The 25,333-nt window shown below is 39.4% G+C and overlaps 1 protein-coding gene across 2 annotated transcripts in view; it reads left to right on the forward strand.

The window, feature by feature from the left end:
* The window catches only part of TRPC7 (transient receptor potential cation channel subfamily C member 7), a gene marked incomplete at both ends in the record, with an annotated part of 66,295 nt that overhangs the window by 25,144 nt on the left and 15,818 nt on the right, over nt 1-25,333 (forward strand). For both annotated transcript variants that reach the window (XM_082063668.1, XM_082063669.1), the window contains 4 exons: nt 10,527-10,691; nt 16,174-16,390; nt 21,760-21,993; nt 23,707-23,971. In XM_082063668.1, coding sequence (XP_081919794.1) covers nt 10,527-10,691; nt 16,174-16,390; nt 21,760-21,993; nt 23,707-23,971 — 881 coding nt within the window. The remainder of the gene's footprint in view (nt 1-10,526; nt 10,692-16,173; nt 16,391-21,759; nt 21,994-23,706; nt 23,972-25,333) is intronic.

The raw sequence follows: 25,333 nt of genomic DNA on the forward strand, positions 1-25,333 counted from the left end.
GTTTTGACGTACCACAACAAAATGATTTACTGGTGTATATTCATTTTACATTTTTGTCTATACTGCTATGCTCCTTTATTGTCACTCTTTAATGCTGGCATGGGATTTATATGTCAACATTAACCTTTAGATCTAAAGCTGTTGCTTCTCTGTGGGAGGTGACATTCATTCTCCTTCTTTCACAATATCAGAATTACAGTTGCTATACTCTTTTAATTGCAAATGTTGAGTGTCCACCTCTGTTTTCTCAGCAGCTCAGTTCATAGAGATCACAAAGGCACCTTTCTCTTTCACGAGTTTTAATTTAATTAACAGTAAAACACACAAATTGGGTTTGAAAAAAAAAATTAATAAGAATTAAACAGAACACCAGATGGCTGTGTAAATCCTATTTAATAGAGAGCTGGAACAGGAACTTTTCTCATAACTGTATTATTAATAATTAACATATGGAGGATGCTCTGGACAGAATACTCATGGCTGCATTAGATTAGAATTTTTCACTACATTGGCCACACGACTCAGGCACTCAAGGGCATGAGAAGTCCCAGCTCTCATCAACTGCTGCAACAACCTGTGCTCCCCATTCATTTGCTCAGAGGATGTGGTTTTACCGTGTACAATAGCCCATGCATGAAATGCCTTCCAGGGTGCTTCTCACCATTGAATGGGGCTCCAGCTGCAGCATTTCCACCCCTCACGGGAGCTAGAGAGGTTAGTCCCTGGATGGGCAAAAGAACCAGCCCTGCTCCTGTTGAGGAGACAGCTCTGCCCCTCAAAACGTGCAGTAGCAGACACTGCCCTGAACACAGGCTGGGGCAGAGCTCAGCTAACACACCTCTAGGAAGGCTAAGTGGAAAAGCTTGGTATTTGCAAGAGAAGCATGAGAAAATAAGCTGGAGAACAGAGGGCAGGAGAAGATGACAAGAAGTTGTGAATTCCTCCCTTGGGAAAGCAAGGTGTATATTTGTGCCACATGCCATGTGGGTAGCTATGGCTCTGCAAGCTCCCCGTGCTCTCAGTTTGCAGTTATTCTGCAAATTCCAGCAACGCCATGCCTTACGGAGGTGCTGCTGCAGAGCTCTCGCTGGGACACACCACCCACCGCCTCACACACAATCTGCACAGGAGCCTTTGCACAAATGGAAAACTGCATTTCAGTAACACAAATTAAATGTTGGAGCTCCTCAGCTTTCAGAGCTACCTAGGTCACAAAAAGTCTCTCTTGCGGCTGTTTGTCCTTTGGAACAAAATTAAGTTTAGGAATTTCCCACAAACACTAACCTTTCTGTATCCCAGTGGTTGTAACATGCACAGGTATGGTTTGAAGCAGGACAGGGTCATGTTTCACCATCTAAACATGAAGGCTCAAGGAGGTGAACACCTCAGGAAAAAAGGCTTTCAGGAAGTTGGCTTTTTGGTTTTGTTTCCATAATCCCTGGTTATTTTTTTTTTCCTGCTCTCTAGCTTCAGGAATATTTAACTGAGTTCTGGTCGAATCATTGATGGCTTGGACTGTGGTGATGGGATGAAAAGTGTCTCTTGTGTCCATCGCTGGAGACCTGGTTGGTACTGTACAAATGTAGCTAAAATTCTGCGTAAACAGTAGAAACTCTGTAGTCATTCTGGACTCTTAAGCTTACCCATGTAATTTTTCTTTTACATTTTTAATTGCATATACAGATATTTTGTCAGAGGTTGGAAAGGAAAGGAAAGGAATTACTTCTCTTCCTCACAGAAAGTGTTCCAAAGTTTCTAAGTATTTCATTAGCAAGGTTCCTTCCTCCCACTAAAATCTGTGGTTCTGATGATTTCCTTCTGCCCAGATGTTTTAATTTATTTTCCAAGTTGAATCTAATTTTGCTGTTTCCTGCCCATACCTCCATCCTCTCAAGGCTTGAATGAATCATATCTCCATCCTGAGTGGTGTTTGTAATATTCCCAATTTACTGTAATAGGCAGACTTAATTATTTTCATTTGCAAAGTGCCACAGGGTCTTAGATGTCCATCAAGACACTGACAGAGAGCACAGGAACATATCAAATCCATTGCATGCATGCCCATCACAGATGAAAGGACTTAAAATTACCTTTATTAATAATAAAATTCTCTTAGAAAGAGCGATTAATATGTCCTGCTATAAAACTGACCTTAGTTGCCTTCAGTTTTGGCTTCAGCTATTTTCCCCATAGGCACTTAACCTGCTAATGTGCAGTTTGGATGGAAAGTCAGATGGGGATTGGTACAACCCTTCAAAAAAAAAATAATAAGATTCAGTATTTCAAGTTACTGGTGTTCAAATTTGGGTGTCTGTGTGGGTACTGATTCAGGGTGCAGCTCTCCTACATGGGGTTCTTATCAGACACCTGCAGATGTCTGTGTTTGAGTACATTTTTGGGACTCGATACCTCATGGTGAGAGTCTCATCCTATGAGGGAATATTTCTACCCACCAACTCTGCTGGCGGTGAAGCCATCTATAGAAGAGGCCTCTGAGTCTGAGCACCAGCCCAGCCTTTCCTCACCACGTAGCCAAAGGGAAAATAGTCTACTGATTCTCCTGGGGCAGGAAGAGGCTATAGCATTTTAAATTTCTCCTCCTCTGTCCACTGTGGTTATTTTTTAATAGATATCAAAGGGAGCTTTCTATATGATAGCTTTTTTGTGGTATATTTTCAGATGAATAATTAAATAAAAAGGACTTACACATGGTTCTGATCATGGAATGTTAGAAGCTGGGACTTCCAATTCATTTGCTTTTTGTCAGATAAATAATTCAGTGATAAGATTTATTCATACATGTAAAAAGAGGAGAAGACAAACATTAGCAACAAATCTCTTCAGAAACCATGCAGCTCGCTGGAATATGAAACTGAAGTTTGCTCAAGAGCCAATCACCTCTTTTACTACACTATAGGAGAATGCTGAGCACAAAAAAGAGCCTCTGTCCTTGTCTCAGAGAAGTAAAATTATAAAGAAAGTTTAGGCAGAACAAGGTTTAAACTGAACCAATTTTAGAATTTGTGTGAACTCTACATTTTCTTATTATACACCTCCAATATATCAGATTTAATTTTACATAACATGAATTGAAAATGTAACAGAGCAACAAAAAAATCCCCTTCTATTCCGTCTACTACTAAGAGGATTATTAATTTTGTGTTTTCGCTCAGCAGTGGAGAGCATTTCTGCCAATAGGTGAATTGCATTTGAAATGGTCCTGGCAGTTTTATTCATCCCATTACTTTTGTTTTGTATTAGGCTAATTTGTTTTTATTTGGTTTTATTTTGAGCCTGTTCACCATTCTGGTGCCTTATCAAATTGTATTTCCACCCACGCTGCTTATTCTGATGGGACCACACCATCTCCTTACAGAGCTGTACCACACGGGTGGTTTGAGGCAATTACACAGGAACTGGGACACTGGGATGACCTTCACTGCCTTGGTTCTGTCTCCTCATCACTCTGCAAAGTGACACTTTCATCCTGTTAATGTTCTCACAGATTCCGCAGGGAGCAGAAGAACTATCCCAAACACCACACTTGCTTTTATAGGGCAGACTGAGTCACAGGAAAGAGATGTGGTTGTAAAATGTAGCTATGATAAGGTTTTAAGTGTTCAAAATTAGATTTTAGATAACTCAGGCCAGCCAGCAAGTGGATCCAGATACTGGATTTCCATAAAATGGGGGAATATGTGAGTATCATTGGATTTGGTGCAAACATTTTCCCACTGCCAAATGGCTCGAATAGTAAGATATTTTAGTTTAGAAATATGCACGTGAAAGATTTTACTAAAGGTGTAATTTATTATTAAAACCATAATAAATACTTCTGGGTTTGTGCCTTAAAAGTAACTCAGTGACTGAGGTTGCACAATTTTGTTTAGTTTTGTTTTTTCTTCCCCTAATAATTACAGCTAATCTGGGCTCTACCTACAAATACAAACATTTTGCCTTTGCTACCAGGTTTATAAAGGCTGATGTTAGACTCCAGATATCAGGTCTGAATATTCACCATGACTGTCACAAAACTCATCTACAGGATGAGCAAGAACCTCATGAATATGTGTGTGATGCCATTAGACAGTCAAATGAGCCCCAGGGATGGGGAAAATCTGCAGAAATCCCCAGGGCAGGAATGTTTCCTTGATTCATGTTATCTGTGTGTGTCTGCAGCAACACAAATATCATGTAGTGTTTATTTTTATGTAATGGTCAGATAATATTGAAATGAGTCTTGAGCAGTCAAATCTTATTTCATCTAAGTTGAACGAGGTTCCATGAAATTACTTTTTTTTTGCCTCTGGATGAAGGAATTTGGACCTGTTGATTTATTCTCCTTTGTAAGGTTACTCTGGTGCAAAATGTTTTAAAAACTGGGCTGTAGCCATGCATAGAATTCAACTATAATATACTGGGTCTATTTTGTGAAAAGGTCAGAGTCTCAAAACATGGATATTTGGATTGGAACTTCACTTATTATTTTTAATTCATAAATAGTAGGGCAAGTATTTCTTACTGAGACTTTCTACAGTTTTACGTGCATCCCTTATCAGGCACAACAGCAAACAGTGAGCCACGTTCAAGCTATATTTATTCTCTGACAACCTCATTTGTCATGCTTTAATGGCACAAGAACTTGTGAAAGGCAATTTTTTCCTCACTCCGGATCATGAAATAAATGTATTATATCCCATCTGCTTCTGTTAAGGTCTCTCAGAATAGTTTCTTCAAAAAAAGGGCCCTTTTTTCACTTGAAGGTTCACAGAATAGAGTACAAGGTGAAGATAAGAACAGTCATACGCATATATTGGCTTTTTCTTATACTTTGTATTTCCTAGCAAGCTTCAGTAATTTCCACTGAGCTTTGTCATCTCCTGCTCTGCGTCAGGTGAAACAATTCTGTAGGTAGAAGGGTCTTTTATGGGATCAAAAAATTATTCTGATATATTTTTCAATTTTTTCACGTTTTTGTTTTGTTTTTCAAAAGAAAGATATGTTTTGGTTCAAGCAAATTATTTTATTTAGATTCTCTGTTTGGGTTTTGAGATTTTAAAAGACTTAAAATATCAAAGGAATCTTCAAAAATAAGAATTGGTTTGAAAGCAAAGTAGTTACGTTTCGGTTTAATATTTTCATTGCCTTTTTCTTCTGTCTTGTTCATGTGCGCATGTTTTTACCCTTTAATTCATCTGAACCTCTTTGGTGAAATGGCAGTATAGCTTTTACTCTTTCGGGGCACAGCAGTAATATCCTGCTTCCATGTTTCCCTGCATTTCTTCCACCCCTTTCAATGTTGGCTGGTATTCCCAAAGCACCTTCAGCAACCCACTAAAAAGGGATAATTTCATATCTCCTTTGATGAGGATTTCACTGGCAGAAACACGACACTGGTTTTGCACAAGCACAGCACTGCTGCCCAGCAAATTCCAGCCCACCTTCCCAACCAGGGCTGACTTTGGTCCTGCTGGAAACACCCGCACAGAGAGCTCAGCTCTGCCTGTGTTTGTCCGTGAGGTGTGTCATGAAGTCTTCTTAATCATACTTAGGTACTTTGATCTTTTCAGAGGACAAATGTGTGAATCAGATGCCACTATGTATGGCTCTTTACAGAAGCGCTGCTCATATGCTGCTTGGAGACATCCTTGGCAAAATGGGAAAAGCCACACGTCCAATCCCTTTAACTCCCCACACATTTTCCCATGTAATTCAGCGGCACGGGGTGACAATTGACTCAAAAGTGTCATTAAAACAGTTTCAGCTTTTTCACTAGGATCTCTGGCATTTAAAGCATTATGCACCCAACCAGGGGTTCCTGTGAGCAGGTGCTGCATCTTATTAATAGAATGTGTTAATCAATATAGGCTTGCAGAAGCAATGAGCTACATCAAAAGACAAATGTTTAATAATGAACCCAGAAAGGTTGTTCAAAGGGCACGAACACAGCTACATGAGGAAAGAAAGATGGCTCATCCCTGCCCCACCAGTGTGTCTTGACATTACCAGTGTTCTCCTGAAAATTTATTTATGTAGCTCCTTTTCTAGCTCTCACTCACTGATTAAACACACTGCTGCTCATCTGAATTGCAGCTTTTGTTTGCTGAGGTTTGACAGTGTTATAAGGATTACAGTGAAGGGACAGGCTGGAAAGGACCCAACGGGAGTATCTCTGTGAAAGCAGGGAAGTTAAAGTCACAGGTTTGTGTTGTTATTTCTGACATGCAAGTTTTCAAAGTGTTTTTCACTGGTTTACTGATAAGCTTTTCCTTCCTACCTCAGCCTCTAGTTATTTTGCGTAGGTTGCATTAGCAAAGCAAGATGATCCTGTCTGAGTGATTCTTTTGCCTTGATGGTAGATTTCTGCACTCACAAGAGAATTAGAATTATTTCAGTAATAAAAAGGATACTGCTTTTTTCTGCATGATTAATTCCAGCCCTCCGAGGCTGACTTCGGCCTTTTACCTGTCTTGCAGTCAGTTTCCTTATTACTGCTGAGACCATTTTACTGTCCAAGATAGATTTTTTCTTTAATTTTTTTTCCTGTTTGATATCTTTGCATCGTCTGATACTCTAAGGAATTTTCTGGATTTTTGCACCTGGCTATAGCCTATCTTTTATGTGCCCTTCAAATAGGGACCATGGGGTGTTTTGCACAGGGGATTTAAACAGTGTTTTACTACTGACAACTTAGGCAACCACAGTGCTAACGCTGAACAGCACTAGTAACCAGATGCTCATCACAGACTCTTTTTCTGTCCAATATAACAAAAACTAAATAATGAAAGTCTCTCTATTAGTGTTTTCTGTCAGAAGTAACTTCCTATACAGTTATAGAGCTATAAAGGTACTTTATTGTATGTATAGCGAAACTCATGCGTTTTTGAACAAGTATACTAAGGAAAAAATCTCACTCTGTCATGAGAGCTGTAAAGTGCTTTCCCACAATGCGTATACATGATAAGCTACAAGGAAGAGCTGTCATACATCAAATTAGATAGCAATGTGGAAAAGTTATTGTTCAATGTGGTATCCACAGTGGTCTTTAAAACATTCTCTTTATTTCTATGTGTAAAACAACTCACTTGGGCCCTTTGAATTACGACTGAAGGCTTTGAAAGATTTTTTCCATATTCTGGGGAAATATTCACCTCATTTATTTAATTCTCTGTAGCACAGAAAAATGGCTTTTGGAGGTGTTAATGCTTTCCTGTGTCTTTTGATGGCTCTCAAAAATGCCACTTTGGCAGCTTCTTTATTTGACCCGGCTCTTCAGATTGATGTCTGATTTCATTCTTTCTTTTTTTTTTTTTTTAGACTTTTTTAACTTATTAGAAAAGTGTGTAACTGATAGGCTGAAAGTGCAATTTTCTTCCTAAATCACAGAGGTATATGCATGGTATAAGGAAAACCCACAGCCATTTATTGGAGTCCCTGTGCCATGGGACCAGAAAAGCTGCCACTGTGGTTTCTGAATGTAGAAACATCACAAAGCATTTTGCTTGAGCTCCCAGATTCTGATATACTTACCTTTATCAGCTTGGAAAGGGGTCACTGTGAATGAGATAAAGCACTTAATGCTTTTAAATTGCTCTTTTTGGACCCACACCACCCCCTCCACTGCCAGTACTTCCATTTCAATTAGTGATATCTTGCCCTTCTGCACAGCCCCAGCCACACCGATCTTGTTGTAACGCTGCCTTTCTCTTCTGGGATGCAGCACAGGAGCAGCCACATTTGCCCATAAAAGCCTCCCAGCCTCCTTTTCCAGCACTGTAGAAAAGGGAAATAACATCTAATCAGAACTTTGAGAACACATTGCAACGTTTAGGCCTCTGAAATTCAATATGCCACACCACCATTTTTCATTACACTTTGAAGTATTCTGCCTTGAAGCTTTTATCTCAAACTCTGTTCTCTTCAGCGTCTACAACACTAAGCAAAGCATTAGTGTAATCTTTAACTTGGTGTCGGTGCCCATTCCCGGAGAAGAGAGAAAGTTAAGTGGTTCTGTAACATCTCTGATGAGATCTAAGACCGATTACTGAAATATTGGTGGAGAGAGGGTTGGCGTTGTCCAAGGGTCACTGTGTATTTCATTAATATCTGATGGAGCAAACATAATGAAAAACTGTGCTGCTTGCTGTAAGCAAATAACAGATCAAAACTCATTCATGCTCTTAATTTTCTTATCCTGATCTTATTTTCCCCTCATTTTTGTAATAATCAGAGTAAGATGAACACCATCAAGGCTCTATGGCATGCTGCCAATCTTTATTGCCTTAAACAAAATAAATTGTTCCAATGAACTGGGTTTTATGGCAATTCCTTCTCAATTTTCCTGTATTTGTATTTTTATTGTAGCTGTTTCCAGACCGAGTGAAACAATGAACAGATTAAAATGTCTGATGAATTCTCTGAAATGCCAACCAGCAAAAGCCTTTGTCAGTCTCATTGCCAAGGACAACTGAATTTCTTTGTCTTAACCAATTCCCATAATGCAGTGAACAATTACAAGAGCAGGAGGAGGCCTGGCTGTTGCTTTCGCCCTTCATCTCAGAAGTCTGCACATCTACCAGTGTAATTTTCCTTTCCAATAATTGCTACAATTGCTGTTGAATTCATATCTGAAAGTAAAATTTACAAAGGGAATCAATTCTCTGTCTAGCTTCCTTCCATTTCATCCTTCTGTCTCTTTGCCACAAAGATAATAAGCCCTGGCAACATTAACACAAACATAAACACTGAGCATTAGGAAATGCCTCCTTGCAATACTGTTGTCATCACCTTAACCCTAAACTTCAAATACTCAGAATAACTAGGACTGACAATTTATAGATTATCATTTTTGAAAGCAGTGTAAAAGAAAGATTATTAAAATGTTAATATTTCCAGGAAAAAAAAACCAAAAACCTATATAGACAAAAGAGGTTAAAAGTACTAATCAAAGTTCTTCACTGTGATTGATTTATTCAGTGGAAGGGGTAAAGTCTTATTTTCTATTTTTCCTTTTTGAGAAATTCAGTCCCCAAAGCCTAATTCATCTGAAGAAACACAGTTTAAATAGCTGCTAATGTGCTGTTAAAGAAGAAAATGCACTATTCCACAGCAATCCTAATTACTGTGCAACTGTATTTCATTCTGCCCTTGCAATAAACTGATCATTGAAACTCACAGTAACGGCTTTGTTATTATGCAAACATCTAGAAAAGAGTCCATTAAATTCCCAATTTGACCATCGTTTCATAGACAGTGAAGACTGAAGAGTTTGAGTTTTCTCTACTTTTCAGTCCCAGTAAAACTCCAGATGACAGCTGGAATTCCCCCAGCTGCTGAAGCTGAAGCAGGGACACGGGGCAGCTGCCAGATGTGATCCATGTCCACCCTGCCAGGCCGGGGCCACTGCGGCCACCAAAACCCCCAGTACACTCTGCTTTCCTCCTCTTCACCTCCTCCATCCTCCCCCTCACCTCCAGAAAGTTCTGCTTTTTGTAATAGTGGAGGGTTTTACATTTCCCTCCTAAGAATATTTATTCAGCCACAGAACTAATAAATGAAACACTCAGTTCTGTTAATGCAATCAGCTACATTAGCAACGTATTTATTTTTCATCTTTTCTTTCAGTTATTTTACCTATTAATTATCTTCCTTTGTGATTAAAGATAGTCACATGCTAAATTCAATCACCCTGAAGAACAATATGAAATAAAGAAGTTTGAGCTTTTATTATTAATCTCTTCTGTGGGATCCAGTGGTGCTGTAATTTTACCATTAAGAAATTGCCCTTTTCAGTTGTCTGCTGCTCACCTTTTTTTTCCTTCTGAACAATAAACTGCAGAAGACTCTCAGTTACAGGATACAAAACATGTACTTTCTGTACCAGAGAACCAGAGCTTTTCCTACTGCTTTTAGATTTGTCTTTTTGTCCGATCAGTAAAGAATGAGCTGTCATTTTTGAAAGGTACTCTGAGATAAAGCATTCAAAGTAGCAGAATACCAGACAGACCTCTTCTAGTTTACAGGAGGAGAACCATGAAGAATGGTTCACTTTGGCTCCATATGCAGTGAATAGAACGATATAATACTAGTGCTGTGGTGAGCTACCATTTCAATGGCCTATGTCTTTAGGAAGTTATCAGAGTTTTGGGGGTTTTTTCAGCTTGATGTCAAAGTGTCTCTCTGTTTCTTTTCTGAATCTCAGTGTAGATTGTCTTACCTTAGGAGGTAACTTGCTCACAGAGGCTCTTTGTCAGTGCTGGCCACTGATGGATGTTGGGTTTGGCCTGGATGGTCTGCTGTCTAACAAAACTTCTTTCTAGAGAAGACGAGAAGCAGAACACATTCTGCCAGTACCTGGGGATTTGAGGTGACTAGGTTGTAGTTTTCTGTTTGTGACACCATAAGCTACGTTGGACAACAAAGACGAGCTCTGTCTTGTTTCACTGGCAAATTCAGCAGGTTATTCACTGAAATCTCATCCTCATGAGAAAATGCTACTGATACTTCTATTTCTTTTTCTCTTGCAGTTTGTTGCTCACCCCAACTGCCAGCAGCAATTGCTCACCATGTGGTATGAAAACCTCTCAGGCTTACGGCAGCAATCTATAGCTGTGAAGTTCTTGGCTGTCTTCGGGGTCTCCATTGGCCTGCCCTTCCTTGCCATTGCCTACTGGATCGCTCCCTGCAGCAAGGTACAAACTCATGAAGGTTTTTATGGTCATTTTTATCCAGGGCCTGGAATGAAGTCACAGGTTTTTCTGTAATGCTGTTGGGAAGTGATTCATGCTTTCCTCTAAGATTGCCCCAGAGGATAGCAAGCTTGAGGTGTTGCTTGATATACACAAACGGAGTTATTAGGCATGATTTGAGATTCATCTTTACAAGTAAAAAAGGAAGGGAGGCAGAAGAGGGTGAGACAGTGGGTGACAAGAAAATAATAGGAACAGGAAATGGATTGGAAATAACAACATGGGAGTGGGGTGAAGAAAGAAGGATGACCAAAATGGGAAATAACCAAAGGAAATTATCTTTGTTGTCCTTTTAGTTAACTCTGATGTTTAAACTCTCATTCAGTTTAGGTAGATTTTGTTGCAGGTCTCTCCCTTCTTCAGGGCTCCTTTCTTCCTTTTCCTTCTTCTTTTTGATCTTGTATTTTTAGTCAGTGGAACATTATTATTGCACGTGTGCCTGAAACTCTGGCAAACCCCAGCTTAGTGCTGCAGAGAAGACTAGACTTAATCATACAATCTTTATGGTTTTGAGGGAAAAGATTATGAAACTTGGAAAAAGGCCACGTACCTGAATAAGGCTGTGTTGTGTCTCACGGCCTCAGATAGAGCAGGAGAGTCTTTACGAGACCTAGAGGTCAAAGGACCAGAGCCAACCATTAGCTTAGGTAAATGCTTGAATTCTCTGTGGTATGAAATCTGTAGTGAGGTTTCCGTCCTGAAAGAGTCTGCTCAATCAAGTGGAAATAAATAGGTGTGTGGCTGAGTGATAAATAGCTTTTTCACTACTCTTGCCACAGAAGAAAAGGGTGGCAGGGGAGGAGATCATTTCACATTCAGCAATAGCCAGCAACATCATCCATTACATGGTAGAGATCTTCAGCAAGAGGCTTCTTAGAGGTACTTAAATTTGATAAAAATGACCCCTGGCACTGGTAACATATTCAGTCTTGAAAGCATCTTCTCCCGCTTCCTTTAAAAGCCAGTGAGGAATCCTTTCTAAATTTGTCAAGTCCAGGAAATTATAGATCCATGGATGGGTATTAAGGAAAGACTATAATTTGAAAATATTTATGTTAGTGTAATCAGACAAACCATTTGAAAACAGTCTTCCAGATCATCTGAGATAATAAAACATGTTTAATGCTTGATGTTCTCCAAAATACCTCTGAGAAAAGTACTTTCTCTTGGAGCAATTGAGAATGTAACTTCACTTTCTCAAGGTTCACATCAACACAAAAACCCAGAGCTTTTATGAATCCTGGACAGGACTCTGGAGTTCCACACAGAGGAGTGCATGTGAAAACTGGGCTGTGTTGCAGGTGGTTTTGCTTAGGTCATAGTGGGAATTCATGTGTGGAATTACCACGTTGATTGTGTTATGTCAGACTTCAGCCTAGCAGGAATTTATGAAGCTGTTTAATTTCCTTGACCTCTGTTGAATGTATGGGGAGTTGGCACATCAGCCAACAGCAATATTTGTGGGGTATTCTCAGATTTACAGAGGTTGCATTTGAATATAGCCCTAGGTGGGGAGAACAATTAGATGAGAAATAAGTGGAGAAACTAACTGAGAAGCCCCAAAATTAAGGGGAAGAAAACTGAGACAAAAAATTCAAAATAAATCTGTTTTAAAGCAGAAATTAGAAATTATTGAGAAAATTATTTGGTTTTAATTTCATTAAAAAAATGAAGGGAAGGCGACTTGGCTTTTCATGGACTGTTATTTCATTACCCTAAACCTTTCACGCATTCTCATTTTTCAATGTCCCTTTCTTTCCATCCCACTTTAGACTGTGAAAAACCACATATAACCATCTATCACAAAGTCAAATGGAAAGTTATTTCAGACAGGAATTGTCTTTTAATGCATGAGTTTGCATTGATCAGAACAATGTAGTCTTGATTTTTGATTGGGGCCTGCGACAGAAATAACTGAATCATGAATGCATTTTTCCTCCATAAATTGGTACCTCACCCAAAATCATCATTATTAGGTTCAAGGGCTGAGGGCTGATGCATGTATCCTCTCATAGTGTTACTGCAGACAATTTTACACAGGCAGCAGGATGGTGATGTTAACAGAAGACTTGTGTGCGATGCTCTGAGCAGCCCAGGTTTGTTCTGGTCAATTTTACAAGTGTTTTGTTCGGGTTTAAGTCACAGAAACAATCTTGATGCTACACAACTGGCTAATGAAGTAATTTTACTGTAGTAATAATCAGCTAAGATATTTAACTTAAATCAAATCAGGCCTTACCTAAAAGACACACGGGTGTCCGGGCATGAACTGGGGACTCATTTCTGGGCTAAGACAGTGGGAAAAATGAAGGAAATCTCTGTAATGTGGAATACTGCTCATAGGAATTGTTCTGGCCAATAGTATTATGTATCACATTCTTAAGATGTGTTGGTCAAATTTTGCAGTTTCACAAAGGGTAATAGAGTAATTCATATCTCAAAATAATTCCATCATTTAGCCTTTGTTTCCTAACAATCAAGCTCTGTGGGGTTAGAATGTACCATACCAAATACCATCATTGAAAATTTAGTAAATATTATAACTAGTGTTTACAACTGAATACTCAAGTCTTCTCTTGCATTCAGTTGCACACAGCCATCTTTATTAAACGCAGTTTTAGTGTCAGTCGTTCATTCACCTCTTGATGCACAAACTGTTGATAAGACCCGTGGAGTGTAAGTCCATCCTATTCTGAAATACCTCTGTTGACTCATCCATCTCATGGAGGCTGTGAGTCTGAAATGAAATATTGGTGCCCAAAATTATTTTGTCAGTGATCAAAAGAGAAGATACGAGATAGAATGGAAGAACTGCATAGTCTGCTGCCCAAAAATATACTGACAGGAGCAAGCAGGACTGTTTGGCCTGTCTGCAGAACTCCTAAAAGTAATTTCTTTCTTCTCTGGGAGGCTGAAGTGCACATTCAAATGCTGCATCACTAACAGAGATCATTTATACCCAGCACTCATCGCCTGGGTTGTTCTCTGGCTTTCGTGTAGCCATGCTGGGGATTTATGGACCATAGCTCCCACTGGGACTGAGCCAGCATCATTTAAGCACTGGAACTTTGATGGTTCACTCCACCTAAAGCTGCACCTGTACCTTTTTATTCTGGGTATATTCCTCCCTATTTAAGCTACATACAATTTCTACAACAATATTTTTCATGCTTTCTACCATGAGCATTGTGCTGAAAATAGTAGTTTATATTTCTAAATTCATTCTAAATTCATTTCTAAATTCATCTCTTACAGTTGAGATTAATCTGCATTTAGAAACTTTCACTATCACATTTTATATATTTTCTTTTTGACATGTCTGTATGCTTCATTAAGTTCCTATAATACAGATAAGATACTAAGTCATGCAATGAGCTATTGTCTTAAGAATAAACCTTTATGTTCACACTCTATCAAGGTTTCTATTTTAACAGGGACAGTCAGACACTTCCCTGTAATCCTCATTTGATGAAACACAATATTTTGATTTGAAAAAGTAATTGAGAAATTGATACATCCAAGTAGTTACACATGTTGAGTTTAACTGTACCATGTTGCTTGAAAAAAATATATCTTATTTTCATAAAGCATTAGGGTGATTGGAGGAACTGAGGCTTTATTAATTTTTTACAGAATGTTCTTGTCAACACTTTCACCTCCTGTAGCTCTTAGCTAAAAATCAAATTTCTGAGAAGATATGAAAAGTATCAGCTCAAGAAGGTTTTCCACAGTAATAAAAAGGATAAAATACTGATGTAACACTGACTAAATGCAGATTTTTGTTAAATCAGTAAAGAGTTAAGTGAAATTACCCACAGAACTTATTTGGTTCTGTAATGCATGGGATTATTTCTCTGATAACCAAGGCTGTGCTTCTTTAATCTCAGATCTCTTTTAATTTCTGTAGGCAGGAGAAAAGGTCTAATTATTTGGAGAGAATTCATGGTTCAATAAAAAGTACTTTTTCTCTTTTAGTGAATTCAGGTTAGAAATTAGTCTTGTACAGACTGCAAATGCACTTTCTTAAAACTTTGTTGTTAAGGTCCCATATGGCAATAGTTTTTGTTATAATTTGCTCTTGCTCTTTGAGCTCCCTTAGGTCAAATGAGGAAAATATCTGAGATTATTCCTGTATGGGATATTGTTCAAACATATTCTATTGCCCCACCAGCTCTGTACTGGAAATATAAGTTCTGCTACAAAATGTAAATCTACCCAACACCAGCCATAAAAAGCTGTTGAGAACTAACACTGCACCAAGGTTTGCAGCAAAGGAGTGAACCAGCATCCCAAGTGTTGGGATTGATTCACTCCTTTGTTAGACCTAAAGACCCCTGCTTTTAAAATATTTCCTGCCCTGCAATAACCAGAGACCTGGGCTCCTTTGAACAAATCTGCTATTGGAGATAAGCAAGAAAACAGAAGATTTCCTTTTTCAGTCCCTTTTCATAATTCTTATGAAGCTTTATGATCAAGTAGGTTGATATTAAGACAATTTTGAGGATACCTTGTCATCAAGGTAAATTAATCAGTGAGTATTATGCTGCAAAAAAAAACAAAATACCAATTACCTGTAATTACAGGAAGGGCACATGCTGGATGCTCTTTCATTGCTGTCTGCTGTATCCAACGCAAGTGGCATTGGTCCTTGCACTCCTAAAAATACTTCTACTCTGAGACCTTTCTGTACTAATGTTTTCTTAAATCACAGAAAATGTAAAAGGAAAACAGTGTTATTTTAACTAATTAACAAACAGAGATATCAAGAAGAATGGAACAAATATTAGCTCTAGTGAAGAGACCTGCTGCTCTGATTCTTGGCTTAATGTATTGAAATAAATCCTTGTGTTCTAGGGAGTGAATCTCCAGCTTTTGTAGTAATTATGAGAGAAGACTATCATACTAAAGCACATTAAAAGCATTACTAAAGAAACTTTAAGCAGGCTGTTTCCTACACAGCGTTAATGAACCAAGAATGCAACATTAATAAAATATTCTAATATATAATGATGGTTTAAGGAAGAGAAGTAAGCCCATCTTCAGGATTTATATTGACACACATGAGTACATTCATAGAACACATACACACACAAACATGTCTCTTATATAAATGTCCTGTCTCTTCATTTTCCACTTACCATATGGCCAGAGCAATTAGATATTATACGTGGCTAGAAAGGAGAAATATAAGATACTGTCATGCATAGAAAATTATCCAAAAGGCATAATTTGAACTGTAAAGCATAATGTCTAGTAAATAGCAAAAAACAACTTGAACAAATCCAAGCCCCATTTATTTCATGATCTAGAATTCATTTCTGAATCCTTTTCACCTTGGCAAATGGTTCAAACTTTTATAGGAAAAAAACATCCAGGAGATGAATGAGGGGAAAAATTCTTACTTCTCATGTATGTTTTGTTGCAGTTGGGACGGACCCTTCGAAGTCCTTTCATGAAGTTTGTGGCACATGCAGTTTCTTTCACAATCTTCCTTGGACTGCTAGTAGTGAATGCTTCGGATCGGTTTGAAGGAGTAAAAAATCTCCCCAACGAGACCATCACGGATCATCCAAAACAAATATTTCGAGTCAAAACAACTCAGTTCTCATGGACAGAATTGCTGATCATGAAGTGGGTATTGGGTAAGCAAAAACGAATTGTCTACAAGTCCGCCAGGGAAATTCAACATGACTAGGAATAGTATGACAGGTCATTACAAGATAAATTTAAAAACAAACAAACAGAATAAATCCCAAATGAGGCACAAACAAAACCCACCATGAAGCCAAATCAGAAGTTGATGGAAGTAGTTTGATTAAAACAGGATCAAAGAAGACTTTGATCTTTGTCACTGCTTTTGAAAATATGGAATGATGCTTAGCACATTCTCACTTTCCTGATTTTCCACTTTCCATGGTGAATGCTATAAACTTTGTCTGTTTGCCTCTGTTTGTTTAATCATTGCATCTTAAAGAAGCAAATATAATCATAGAAACTTATAGCTTCACTAGAGGACATTGGTCCATCTAATATAAGCAGAAAGAAGTGTGTCCCTTGGGATATGGGTGACCTGTATTATTATCCTGCCATGAGATCCTATTGTAATTCACTGAAACTCAGTTTCTTCAGATGCCAAAAGACTATATTGTTATTTGCTTTTTTGTAACACATTCTAAGATCTGGTGATGAAAACTGCTAGATAAATACAAAATGGCTTCTATTAAATTTATAGTATAAATTTATACTGGTGAGAGGACAGCACAGCAATCAAATCTTTTAAAAGGAATGAAGCTATCCAACAATTATAAAGTAGGGATTCGTGTGGATGAACACTTCAAGTTGAAAAGTATATTACATGTACAAGAGTTTTAGGCAAATTCAGATGTATTATTTTTCTTATAGGCACAATTTATTCCTGTCAGGTCAGCTACCTTGAACCACTAATCTCAACAAGCTCAGAAGGATTTAATGGGAAATGGAGCTTATCAATTCTTCAGAATCTTTGTCTACCTCTTCTGTATCTATTTTTACTCACCACCATGATTTTGATTCTTTTCTTGCAGTGAATAATTTCACTGTTCCATAAGAATGGATGGCATTAAACCGCCCTGAAAATAGAATAGGGCTGCTCTATCTGATGACTTCCTGGCCACCATGTCTTTGTTCCCTGTCCCCTTAATAATCAGGATCCCATACAGGATATTAGGCTAGAAAATACTGAATAAATGCCAGACTGGATAGAGTAAGTCTGTAAGATATATTTTTAAAATTATATTAAAGCAGTTGGACAAGATTATTAGATTTTAGACTAGGTATTATTTTCTTATAGGCAGTAGGTATCTGTCTGCCTGGTGAGTTCCTGAGAGATGAAGAAAACACTCCATTTAAAGCAAAGGTTTTAACTTTTCTGGGAGAAGAAAGGTGATTCATTATACAGACTTCTGAATATAATGAGATTTTCTAATGACTGCCTACATCAGCACTGACAATCTTCTCTGGCCATTTTACCTGTCTGCCTACATAAAGCTTCGCACAATGTTTCGGCAATGCTAAGGTGAAAGTTTGGCGCACGTGGCCTGTAGACAGCTGGCAATTTCCTGAGCCCCATATGTGACCCTGAACTTTAAAGACTCTAACAGGACTAAGGGTGGTGGTCTGCTCAGCCTTTTGGTGCAAAAATCTTATAAGTATTATAAATATGTATACATAAGTAGAAACATAATTACATAAAAGTAAATGCTATAGACAAATATCACAGGTAAAGTTGCTAAGACATGCTTTTCCAAAAAGGTAAATGTAAGTAGACAGTAAGTGTATGTTGAAGGATAATAAATCTAGCTCTCGTGTACTAAATATACATAGTTATATTTAATCCTACTTGGCAATACCTGCAGTTGCTGTCTTCAGACTCAACAGTGTAGGTGTGCTACCTACATTTCTATTCGTAGTACAATCAAAAAGTGTTATTCTATTTATTCTCAGCTTGTAAACCCATTCCTTCTCTTTCTGTTCTTTCTCCTTTCTCCTTCATACCATAGCAGTAATGATGGATGCTGATGACACATTACTTGTTCCAACCATAGCACATCATTTTTGAGAAATTAGTTTACAGGTCCTTGATCTTAGTTCTTTTTTGGGGGAGAAAATTGGCTGTCTGAGTTATCTGGCTGTCAACCATAAAATTATGACGCATATTCAGAATAGCATTATTTGAGGATAATGTGCTCCATTAGCATAGCATAGTGAAGCAATGAGTGAGCACAACCTGTAATAGCACTCTCTGCAATTAATCTTGCTGGAGATATGAAAATTGACCCACCTTTATATGTTTTTATGAGAAAACTACCAGCAGGAGAATTTCAGACTGGAATTGTGCAAAAAAATGCCATTGTCATCTCCTGCTCTCAACTGTTTGTAATGCATGCAGGTAATGGAGTTAACCAAGCAGAGGTAATGACCTTCATCCAGGCAAGCACTTCATTCTGCTCCAAGAATCCATATCAGATGCTTTATTCTCCATTGGTCTGCACCTCTGGAAAGGCTGTAGACCATCTCAGTATCAGCCAGGTAGAGCTGATAGCCCATTTAACAACCCCATGAACAGCCAGATAAATGTTAGCATTTTAGGTGGGAGAATGACTCTTTGTTATGAATGAGCATCCAAGGCCTGCAGATGATAAATCTGTCAGCAGAGAGAAATACTGCAATGCTCTGAAAGGAAAACTTGCCCCTTTCACATGGGGCATGGTGATTTTGGTTCATGCATCTCTGGCTCATTGTATGCCTTGGGTACCTCTCTCCCTGCAGCAGGGTCTTCCCACCTCTTGCCTTCAAATGGGGAAGGCTGGGATTCTCCTGATGAGCAATATGGACGGAAGTGTGCACTGGAAGCAAGGAGGTTTCATTTAGAAAGACAAAATCCTCACTGAAAAAGCAGATGAGGTAGCAGTTAAGCCCTGGGTAGACGCAATCTAAGCACAACCCTCACTCTTAATCCAACAGCCTTTGGTGGATCAAGAAAGTTTCAAAGGCAGATCTGCAGCATCAGGTGCTCATGATTTATGTACCATGCCAGTGGATATTAAAATCTGACAAACTGTTCCTTTTTGTGCCCAGGTGGTGAACAGCACTTCTTGCACACTTCCATTTTTCTTCCAGATGGGCTGTGCCTGTAGTTTGATTCTCCTTCCCCTGCTGAAACCAGAAATGGCCATCAGGGTGACATTTCTAATGATCCTTGCTGTGAGAGAACAGGCACAAGAGACCTGCAGAAGCTTAAAAGTAGAAGCTGCTCATGTCCCACCTTTCTGTGTGTGTCAAACTCAGGAAAACAATCTCTCTCAGAGCTGTTGGGGGCCTCAGAAACACTATAATGAAATGCGGTCACATCCTGGTAAATCTGCTTGCCCTATTTCTCTTCCCTTATTTCTGTTCTTACACCTCATCTTATGTCCCATCCCCTGAATTTAGCTGCTTTTTTTCTTCTCAGTATTTTTACCTAAGAAGAAGCTTTGAATTACTCCCTCACAACGTATATACGATTACCCAACAGTACTGTCCAAATAACTACTCTGACTTTTCTGCTTGTCCTGAATAGACATTTTTCCATATGTATGGATAAAAAATGATTGCCACACAGTTGGCACAAAGAATGATGTAAATTATAGGCCAACAGTGTGATACTTTCACAGAGCTATTCTAATTTTAGTCAGTCTACTCAGTTTTAGACACTCCTTACTTCATTAATCTGTGACTTAGGTATATTAAGTGACCAAGATTAGAAATAAATTTGGATAGGACAGTTAATATTTAAACCAGAAAAGACATTTCTGGGTGTCAGTGAACAAGTACTCTGGTCGGCAGTGTTACCACGCATGTGATATTTCTTGAAGTGCTTTAGTACCTTCATAGGACACACACGCACAAGGCGTACAGCTGATGTCTCCTATCTATCACTTCTGGGATACCTTTTTTTTTAGCTAGAAATGTTTCTTTAATATTTCATCCTCTCTCTGGGACAGTTTCTGAGAAATTAATTCTTCTACTTTCTGCCTTAGACAATTTATTATTAAATCTCACTCATGGTGAATGACAGCTTGGGATGAAGTTCCTGCTTTTACTCCGCCAAGCACCCAGAGTCAAGGAGAAAAGCTGGGAGTGCGGAGCACTCAGTAGACTTCAGGCTCCCTCCCAAGTCAGATCTAAATGGGGCAGAACCTATGTCAGGGTACAGCTTCAAGGACCTTCCTGAAGATTCCAGGGATGTGGAGGTCACAGGCCAGCGGTGCCTCAGCCGCCAGTGGTATCGATAACTTAGCTTTCCTTTTTCTATCAAATCCTTCCCAGTGCACAAGGACTGGCAGCAGCAGCTCCTCATTCCTCCAGCCTCTGGCTAAATTCACACTGACTTGTTTCCTTCCCTATAACCCAGCCTTTGACTGCACCTCTTGGGATACCATGAGCTTCCAGGAATACCTGGAGCAGCTGAGCAAGTGCGTTTACATGTCACACCAAGAGAGCTTCCAGCAAAGAGGATGAAGAAGTCACAGAAAGGACAAGGTTGTAGGAGGCCACAAGGAAATCAGCAAGCACGGCTCCTGTTTGATTAACTGTGAAGTTTGCTGCTGCTATGGAAACAGGATTGGGTAGAGCAGGAAATATTCATCAGTGGGTTAAATATTCCAATAGTTTAGCTATTCAGAAGCAAGATTTTGGCCCTGGAGCCCTGCCGTGATTGAAAGTTGAGCAAGTTGGTGAATCTGACTTGTGCTCTTCGCTCCAGTTTGCCTGTTGAATTCACCTGTCCTCCCCAGCACTCCCCAGTAGAACATGGATGTAAAAACATTTGAATTTGCTGGGCATGGCATTTAGGTTTATCTGTAAGTCTGTTGTCAGAAAGATCCTAAATTCAGACTAAACTCAGGGTTTTCAAAGTGGTAAATCAGACCTTAATGTGTGGAAATTCATTATTATTTAATGTAAGGGCAGAACTGTCTTACCTTTTCTCTGATCATACTATATTTACTCGTGGGTCAGATTTTCTTTTGCAGAGATCTGCTTCTGTTCTCAAAATGGACCCACACACTGGTTTAGGGAAGGAGGAAAACATAAGTAAAGCAAGCGATATCATTTTCAGTGGCACAGTTTAGCAAAGAGATTTTGAGGACAAGGGAGGAAATCTACATATTTTCCAAACAGATCAGCAGTAGCATTTTCTAATGGCTTCAGTATTTCTGAACCATGCTTTCTCTGACATCACCAGAAATCTGCTTTATCCTTGACTCATGTAGTGAAATTTTGGAATTTCTACCTCCTATGCACAAAAGGACACATAAGCTTCAAGTTTTTGATATTTTTTTAAGATGACATGAAACATCTTCAAGAAATTCAGCTTAGTTGAAGATTCATTTGCTTTAGTCTTAGAAGCTACTATAGGTCAGGGAAAGGGTCCATCTGAATATAAAAACACCTTCTGTGTTTGACGGTGAAACATGCTCTGGCCTTTCTGCAGGCATGATATGGTCAGAGTGCAAGGAGATCTGGGAAGAGGGGCCACGCGAATATGTGCTACATCTCTGGAACCTGCTGGACTTTGGGATGCTGTCCATCTTCGTGGCATCGTTCACCGCCAGGTTCATGGCTTTTCTCAAAGCGACTGAAGCACAACAGTACGTAGATCAGTACGTTCAAGATGATGACCTCAATAATGTCACCCTTCCCCCTGAAGTTGCTTACTTTACTTATGGTAAGATGCTTTTTGCTTTCTAATGCTTCCTGTTCTTCTAAGCTAATGTGTGGCATGCCGAAAGCAGCTTGCTTTTTGTGATATTAATTAAGGGTTTTTTTCTAATTAAACTAACGTATTCTTCTCAGATATACCCATTCCAGCCATCTTCCTAAACAGTCAGTAAGGAATTAAGATCTGAGGCTCACTCAGTCTCTGATCTTGTACTAAGGCTACATTCAGGTCAATCACATCCTGACAAAATAGCCTGAGCAACAAATAATCAGGAGCTAGCAGTGACCAGAATATAATTTAAATTACAGGTGAATGAAGCTGTGTGAACAAATATAGGATCATGAGCTGCATTTCTAACTGGTGGTGTGTTCTGCACGTCTATTACATCCAACACCTGTATAATGGGAATACAAACACCAATTACACACATAAGCTGCTGCTCCTCCACAAGGAAAACCTTTATTTGTCATTTCTAAATGATAACATTTCGAAATGCAAGCAGTAGCATAGCCTTGACAACATTATTTTTGATGGCTGAAATGGTTTTTCTTTGATATTCACAAATTAATAGGGTTTTGCAGCCCAGTTTGGGGACTCGATTCATTGCATATCTCTTCAGACTTTAGATGTAACCCTGAGCAAAATCCATGGGGATCACGTGACCTGACCCCACACCAGGATGCACAACCACAGGCTCACTGGTGGGTCCATAAGCTGGTCACACCGGCTCAGCCTCTTGCTTGGTGTGTCCCCTCTGAAAGGGATGGGAAGATCTTCCCATCCCTGCCCAGGCAAGCAAGAGGCTGCTGAGATGAATTTGTGGTTTTCATCTCTGGTTTGCTGCTGACCCATTTAAAGTGAGTTCATGATACAAAGGGGTAAAGGGTCCAGAACAGAATGTCACATCCAGATCCTGTGAATTCCTTCATCTGCTGCTTTTCCTTTGGTTGAGATTACTGCAAATAATATCTAAGTTCACTGCTGTGTCCTTAAAGATGTCATGTTTTAGCTTCGAGTCACAATATTTTAACCAAGAAGCTCAGCTGATGCTCTGACACTTATAAGCTATATTAATATAAATGTTCAAATTTTTGGTATATTAGATAAATGAGGCATATCTAATATCAACAAGAAGCTTTTTTAAAGTAAAAATATTAGAGTGACTAGACTGCAATAATTAGTCTTAATTTAAAGATAACATTCATATGATAAACTTGATTTTTTATCTGCTTTATCAAAAAAATCCTAACTTTCTTGTCTAATGGTAGGATAGAGATCTCAGTCTCTTTAATGCTTCCTTTCCAAATATTGACATGGTGTCATATATCCAAATCTATAGCCAAACTCCACTGCCTTGTAGTGTTTATTCTCCGTCTCAAGGATTTCAGATGGAAAAGGCACAGCACAGTTGATGTTCAACTAGGAAACAGAACATATCAAGTTTGTTTAAAGCCATGTTATTTATTTGCAGGGTAACTTTGGTAAATCCCAGTGTCTTGTTCTTTTCTCATCTTTGACATGTGAAAAATACAACTAGTTCTTCTCACCCCTATTTGTACAGTATGCTGACAACTTCCATGACGAGTTGTTCCAAACCTTCTCTTTCCTTTAACTCCTGGCCAAAACCAAGATTCAGTCTCAAATAAAGGGTCATTTATCATCATAACTTCCATCTAACACTTTTCATTACTAATACCTAATGTACATGTATTGTTTTAGCCAGGAACAAGTGGCTTCCCTCGGATCCTCAGATCATTTCAGAAGGACTGTATGCAATAGCTGTGGTACTCAGCTTCTCCCGCATTGCTTACATTCTTCCAGCCAACGAAAGCTTCGGCCCTCTGCAGATCTCTTTGGGGAGGACTGTGAAGGATATATTCAAGTTCATGGTCATCTTCATCATGGTGTTCCTGGCCTTCATGATTGGAATGTTCAACCTTTACTCTTACTACCTTGGTGCAAAATACAACCCCGCGTTTACAACGTAAGTACCTAAGGTAAAGCGGCTGCTCTTGCAGGGCTCTATCCATTCTGCTTCATCACTGCTGCAAGTTCTGCTCAGATAGTTTCTACTCCAGATGTGTGGGGAAGCAACATCCAGATTTTGTCAGGGAAACTTGTACCACAGGCTCCAGCCCTGGCAGACAACCCAAGCACTGAGCATAGGAAGGTAAAAATGGTTATTTCTGGAAATGAAAATGACAGATCAGGAAAATGTTTTGTGAGATGTTGAGTTTAATGAGTCAAGAGAAGCAGTGGAGGAGTGGTTAGACCTAAGATTATTGTTCTTAAAACTGCAAGACAAAATGTATGTAAGAGAAAGGAGGATTTTGTTTATGTGAGGTCTGTTTTAGGATACCACCCGAGCAGAGCTGTGGTTATAAGGTGCACATCTGCAAAGCCAGCTGCTAGTCATGATGCAAAACAAACCAGGATGTCTTGGCTGTGTTTCTTAAATCCTGGCTAGGAACTTCTCAGCAGAGGCCATGTGAAATCTGCACAGGGCATCATGCCAGGGGACTGACCAGGCAGACCAGTGGTTCTGCTTGGGTCACGCTTACACACCAGAGCCCCTATGGAGGGTGGCCATGCTGGATGTCCTGCCTTCCCCTTGACAAGGATGTTGGGAAAAGAAAGAGGTTTGCAAATGCTTCTGGAAAGAGGTTCAGACTGAGGCTGCTTTTGAAAAGGGAAAGTCTACAACCCTGTGGAGGTAGCACCTTGGTTCTCTTGGAGCACAGGAACCCAAGCCCCTACCCTGTGGGGCACAAGTGGGGTCTTGAAGAAGCTTTCATAGGAGGGGACATCATAGTGCCCTGCTGTGTCTGAGGGACATGTCCCATGTAGCCGCAGGAAAGCCCCTTCCCTTACAATGCGATGTGGCACCAGCATAGCATCCTGGCAGTCAGGTTTGTGTCTCACAAAATCACCATGACTTACCTTAGGGACACAGTGGGGACTTTTGTTCCCATACACCCATCTGTGAGGGAAAAGGAAAGCCTGGCAGAATGTTTTCCCCTTGCTGTGATCTGACTTCCAGGCAGACACACTTGTAATGTCTGAGCCCACAGCGTTTGCCAGATGCAGAGCAGAGAGCAGCTGGCATTTGATGTGTCATTTCTCTGATGTGTCACGAGGTGAGCTGGGGGCTTAGCTCTCAGCTCCTCTAGGAGAAATGACCTTTTCAGCATCATTTTTGTCCTGTGAGTAGCTGTTTCCTTCCAAATGCACAGGAGACGGTTTTACCACACCAGCCTCTTGTGAGACATGTATCTTGTAACATAATGTTTATTTTCTCTAATTGAGGGAAATATGCCTTCTAGACCTCTCCTCTAACCTCGGGATG

This window comes from Streptopelia decaocto (assembly GCF_964273445.1).
Source record: "Streptopelia decaocto genome assembly, chromosome: 12".
NCBI lineage: Eukaryota > Metazoa > Chordata > Aves > Columbiformes > Columbidae > Streptopelia > Streptopelia decaocto.